The sequence below is a fragment of the Abrus precatorius genome, unplaced genomic scaffold, assembly GCF_003935025.1.
Source record: "Abrus precatorius isolate BTA unplaced genomic scaffold, Abrus_2018 Scaffold6, whole genome shotgun sequence".
Taxonomy (NCBI): domain Eukaryota; kingdom Viridiplantae; phylum Streptophyta; class Magnoliopsida; order Fabales; family Fabaceae; genus Abrus; species Abrus precatorius.
In genome coordinates, this window is record NW_020874406.1 from 21,866,856 (window position 1) to 21,873,299 (window position 6,444).

General features: G+C 33.8%; 1 protein-coding gene across 1 annotated transcript; it reads right to left on the reverse strand.

Annotated features, from left to right (window-relative positions):
- Nucleotides 1-290: 290 nt before the first annotated feature.
- Nucleotides 291-5,829, reverse strand: LOC113869138 (cullin-3A-like). The gene is made up of 2 exons (XM_027505300.1): nucleotides 5,238-5,829; nucleotides 291-2,456 (listed from the first exon to the last, which is right to left on the reverse strand). The coding sequence occupies exons 1-2, from the start codon at nucleotides 5,393-5,395 to the stop codon at nucleotides 419-421; spliced, it is 2,196 nt and encodes a 731-aa protein (XP_027361101.1). The 5' UTR covers nucleotides 5,396-5,829; the 3' UTR covers nucleotides 291-418.
- Between the last annotated feature and the right edge of the window lie 615 nt (nucleotides 5,830-6,444).

Below are 6,444 nucleotides of genomic sequence, written 5' to 3' on the forward strand. Positions count from 1 at the left end.
GAGAATTAATTAATTCATCATTATTCGTTAAAAATGTGCAAATCAATTTTAGAAAATTAAGATTAATTAAGTGTTGCAAAAAATTAATACATTTTGATTAAATTCTAAATATTTTTAAATTTTAATTGACTTTGTGTTAATAAAATATGAGAGCTTTAGTGTGATCACTTTGTTTAGATTGAAGTTTCATTCAAATTCAAATTTTAATCTCAAATTAAAATATCAATTTTTTTATTCAATGATGGGTGTTGTTATTTTCCTATTAATTTTTAAACTAGGCACGACCAATAGGAAGAACAAATTGATGTACATTAATAATCAATGGATCTGTTAAAAGGTTATTTTTCACTTAGTTCACTACACTAGATGCAACATTTGTATCACTGTAATTTTACTGAAACAAACAAGCTTACCATTTCTAGGCAAGATATCGATACAATTTTCTGTCACTATCATCTCTCTCCAAAAAGTCCCGCTCAATGAGGGACTCAATCCGTTTCTTTACCTCCGTTGGATTTGCAAGGAATCGTGACTGCAACTGCTTTGTGACCTCAGCAATAAGATTGTTATGATCAAGTTGCTTCCTTGATTTCATGATCCGAACTATCGCTGCCTCAATCTGGGGCTTCCTATCCTCCTCCACTCTTTGTCGAGTTTCCAGTTTCTCAGGTTCTGATTCCTTTTGTGCAACTACAGTCCCTATTTTTACCTTGTATAGTTTGCTACTGAACTTGTCATTAACGAAGAATGCATCATCCTCACCAACATCTTTACTCATGGGCTCCTTCTTAAGGACATTTCTTCCCTTAACCAAAGCCAATGATTGTAGGCACCTCTTCAGATCTGAAGCTGGAATCTCAGTTGCTTGCTCAATTTCCTTGTAGCTTAGTCTATCAGCATTGTTAAACAGCATGAGGACACACATTTGGAAAGTGGAGACATTTAACTCATGTTTCTGACCTTTCCCAAAGGTAGCTTTTAAGTCTGCGGTGCCCATATTACTTTGCCAGGACAATCTCCTACCAGTATGGGTGCCAAGGTAATACGATCGAAATTTCTCACAAAGTGCAGACATTTCGGCTGGCAGGTTACATGTAACACTAGATTGAGTAGGCCAAGAACCTGTTGTCAAAACCTGCACGGTAAGTGTAGGACCGTCACTTAACTCAGGGTGGCTGGCATAAAAGCCCTGCATTGTGTCTAGAGAGGTTTTCATGTCAGTAAACATGCCCTCTAATTTAGAGGTGAATTGATAACCGCATTCTGTCTTGAGCTTGACTATGAGACTTCTTTCTGCATCATCAGAAACTGTTTTTCCAGACAAAAGCCGCTTTGCCAGATGCTGTTTGTAATACTTCTCAAACACATCTTTTTCTTGCAAGTATCGGAATAGCATCATCACTTTGTCAAGAGTAATCTCTACATCATCCTCACTAACTCCCTTGAGACCTTTCCGAAGCTTATCATCTACAAATAGTGAAATGAACTCTGGAGAACGAGGATTCAAGTTAATGAAGTATTCAAATGAGGAATTCAAGGCATTCTGGAACAACTTGTCATTATTAAATGCCAAATTTATAATCTTGTCATACTTATCTTTCTCATCTAAGAGCCTCTGCACAAATTCAACAGGATCTTTCAACCTTTCAGGATCAGTGACAAGCTGCTTACCAGACTCTCTAATGTGTGAAGTCATCACTTCTCGTATTTTTGACAGACCATCATTAACACGACGGAACAAGTTATACATTCTACCCAAATCTTCATATTTATCATCACAAAGCATGCTTACTAACCCAGAATTCTCCATATGTATTAATCTAAGCATGTGATTTTCAATCATCTCCTTCTCCACCACATTAGTAATCTTCTTTTCAGTCCTGGGATCCAAGTAATGGCTCACTCTATCCATTTCCTCATTCAGACGCCTCTCAGCTTTCTTCAGATAATCCCCACAATCACAACACTCAATAAATTTCTGGGATTCTACCCTGTAAAATTCAGCTGAAACTTGAAGAAAAGGAGTCTCAAATTCTTGCCCATAAACAGAAGGACCCAAATCCATTAGCATCTTTGTTATATTTCTAAACAGTCCTCTATTAATAACATCACCAGCACGCTCATTGCACACCAATTCCAAAAGTGTATTCAAGAGCCGAGTTCTTATCTGGTTTGAATATATAACATTTTCTCTCCACAGGTTCAGGCCAAGTTCATGAACAGGGGTCTTCTGGGCACTTGGGATGTAAGTCCTATCCATGTACATCAGAATGTCTCTAATCATTTGTAATGCCTTATTATGATCATTCCATTTCCTGTTCATTTCTTCCAGAAAGGAACCTCCTTGAGTAGCTTCAATGGATCTAGCTATCTCTTTGAGATGAGCAGTCATGGTAGCAACCAGTCCTGTGTATAGCTTCTCACCAAATTTGTGAAGAACCATGTTGTATGCATTTCTAAATAAACACAATAATAAAGGAAAAAAAATATTAGAAACAAGAAATTCATTGTCCTCATGGAAAGAAAAAAATAAATACTACATACTTTTAACATGCACACATCCAAAGGAAAACCTGCAAAACAATTCAGCTTATATACCAATATACTCCCTTTGGTTCTAATTATAAGAAATGTAGGAGTATTTTCTTTGCCCTAATTATGAGAAGTATAGATTCATTTTTAGATGTATTAATTGTTAAGTTCCTTTCATACCTTTATTTTATTGTGGTATTTGTTTTAACGAGACACTCATAGACTCACGTATTTTTCATGTAAATGGATATATTCAGCCATTTAATAGTGCGGGAATTTGTAGAATAAAATATAAATCTATGACATATAATTGTTTTTCATTAATCTTGATAAAATTAGTGATTAGTTTCCTGTAGAGAGGACTGGAGAGAGTTATAAATTAGTTCAGATGGTATAAACCATTGAAAGAGAGAGAAAAGAGAGGCACATGGTTCATCTGTGTTCAGCCACACAACGATGGAAAAAAATATTGATGAAAAATACTAAAAACAAAGATCATGAGTACCCTAGTTACATTATTATGGTTACTCTAATGAACCAAGACATGATTTACATAGTTCCAACCTAAACTAACAAATCAAGGAGGAGAGAATAACAAAGAAAGTTGGCCATAAACTCCAACAGATGTCCAACTACAGCTTGTGTATCTATAATCTAATTATCCTTAACATAACATTAGAAGAACTTAAATTACTTGTAAGAACTGTCAATTACTACATTTTCCACTAGATTATTTCCATTAATAGATCCTATCCTTGTTTGCAGCTAAACAATGAAAGTGCAGTTATCAATCTTGGATTAGTGGCACATAGTGGCCAGCCCTGAAAATGCAATATCAAGATAAAGCATAGTGGGGTGGTTGCTATTTTGAAATTTTTCATACAAATTATATAATTTAAACTATATACATATAAATGCTTAGAAATTAGAAAATTTACTCAAAATTCATAACACATTCATAATTATAATAAAAAATCATAGGTCTAGAGCAAATGTGTCACAGTTTGGGTATAGGTCTTCACCAACAGAACAGCAAAAAGGATGGGTGGGTGGGCGTTGGCCACACAAGAGAGGAACATGGGAAACTACATTCAATTAGTTTTTTTAAAGTTCAGAAAAGAGGTGAAGGAAATGTCAAACAACACCCCCCCCCCCCCAACAGAACAAAATGATGCAGTTTCAAAGGCAAAAATGAGTTTTCAATATTCCTCACAGTAATCCTGCTATAGTGCCACAACAGGAGCTATTCAGAAATACACTGCTGTGCAAATTTTGTAGCGACCCAAGGCAGCACCACAACACTATAGCAAGCTATTGATAATAAAGGAATAAGGATGATAATTCTTTATCACAATACTGTGTCAATTCACTACATTTACAATTGAAACTGCCATATATTTGCAACGTGTTCAATGTTGCTACCACCATATAATTTTCAATTTAATTACCACTGCTAAATTTCATGACATGCAAAACTAAGTTTCATAAACTGGTGTAAATTCCGATGATTGAATTTATATCCTCCTACTTAATCAACCTAATAATTCTAAAATTTATTTAAGGAAGAAAGTATTAAATGCTTTTTGGGTTTCCATTATTTTAAGTGCTACTACTCTTCATTTAATACTTTTTGTTTTACATAAGAGAAATGCTGAATTTAATGAAATGCAATTTTTTAAAATGGTGCACAAATGAATTGTAGGCATACAACATCTTTAATGTTGAATACCAGCTTAACAATATTGTCAAAAGCAAAACTGTTTATTAATAAAAATCCATAGCCACGTCATTCAGATTGAACATGTGAAAATGATTTTGTGTGAAATAGTGATGTTCTTTAAGTAATTAGCATGTCAGGAGGATTGACGTAGATTTACTTAATTCCGATAGATCCTATGTTCTTTTTCTTGAGTAGTTTGTAACCTTCACGCAAGGATCAGTTAACATCATATATCCCTATGGTTTGCTACAAAAGGGATAGCTGCAAGCAAGTGATTGTGCACTTTGACATACGATACAATGCCAAACACCAAGAAGATATGTAATTATGCATCATAAAACATATGGTGACCGGTTGTGTAAGATTTATATCACACAGTCAGACACCTCGTCATATCCTAATAAAAATCCACTGACAAGAAATTCATCTAATCATCATGAAACATTGTCCAGCATAACACCTAATTCTGACAAAGCATAATTCTGTGAATATAAACAAAAAATGAAAGAGAGAGAGAGGAGGAGCTGAATATGATTATAAGGCCAACACAGAAGAGCACATAAGTTCAAAAGGGTGAAGAATAAGGAACAAATAAAGCCACTCATGAGCTAAGTGTTACAAACAAGTAATGAACAAGTCCAACAATTAAGAAATGCAACATCATAGTAGCTGATCCCCAAAATCATAACAGCACAATCACAGACTCGATAAACACGTCACATGTGGAAGTGATTCCTTAATTCCACAACCCCAAGAAAAAAAAAAAGAAGGGTTGAAAGGAAAAAAGCAACAAACCCCAAAAATGATAGAATATGCTTTTTTTATTTTTCAGGCACCAAGTTGAACATTCCAAAAATCTTCAAAAATAAGCCAAATAATTGCACAGTGGTAATCAAAATCAAACACAATGAAATCACGTGAAGACAAAGCTTTCCAACAAGCAACAGCACATAGTGGGAATCCTGAGAGAGAATTAAGGAAGAACCTGTAAAGCTCTTCAAAACTGAGACCACTAGCGTTGTGGTTGTATATCTCATGAATTGCATGTTCCAGAATGTTCCATGTCTTGTCTGCATATTTCGGATCAATAACAACACGGTGCTTGAACGCTTCTATCTGAAAATTCCTCTTCTTCTGGTTCATCTTCTCCTTCTAACAAAAACCCAAATACCCACAACCCAAAAACACAACTTTCTCCGGACCCAGATCCCAAAATCCCCTCAAATTAAAGAAAAACAAAAGATCGATGGCGTTGCAGGAGAAATTAAAATCAAGAAAAAAAAATAAAGAGGATTTTTTTTTTTTTTATGTATAAAAATACGCAAAAACTGGGGAAGATGATGAATCTTTATGAAGGTGTTGAAATGATTGAGTGAAAACGAAGCTTCAGGAAAATTGATTGGGATTGGCCAAGAGCAATTTCTTGTTTCTTTGGAGTTCTATGTGGAGAAGATGTTTGATCAATGATGAGGCTCTGCGAAACGTTTCGCATATTCATGTTTTTTAACGTTTCGCAGTTGAATATTTTCAGCGGGCCTACTAGGTTGAGCGGCAGCAAAAATGAATAAATAAATAAACATGATACAAATTTATTTTATGATCAGAAAACTGTTTTGAAGTAAGATCGGGGTAAATTAAGATACAATTGGGGTTTTTAGTGTGATTAAAAAATTTGAATAAACTTTATTTTAATTCCTTAGATTATTATTTTTTGCTATATTTAATTCCTTAGATTTATTGTAAGCGATCATTTCAGTTTTGATTTTATAAAATGATGATTTTCTTTTTATACATGAGATAACAATAAATAAATAATGTTTATAAAATAAAAAAAATTAAGAAAAAATTATAAAATTAAGAAAATTAATTAATGATTATAATTTTAGAGAATAAAATAAAAAATCGTTTATAGTGTATTAAAATTCAGTTAGGGTAAAAAAGCTAAAGAGGTGGATGATAATAACTTGCAAACGCTGAGTCATAAGAAACCCACAAATATAGGCATAGAATCTTTAGCATGTCTTCACACTCGTTATCTGCCTTTCTTATTACATTGGAAAGGAAAGGGATCAACAAAACCGGAAAGTGTTTGAACACGATCCACGTAATCAGTCTAGGAATTTACTCTTTGTTAAATAATCTAATTAAAATATATTATCACTGTTTATTTGATTGATCATATAAAAAACTGT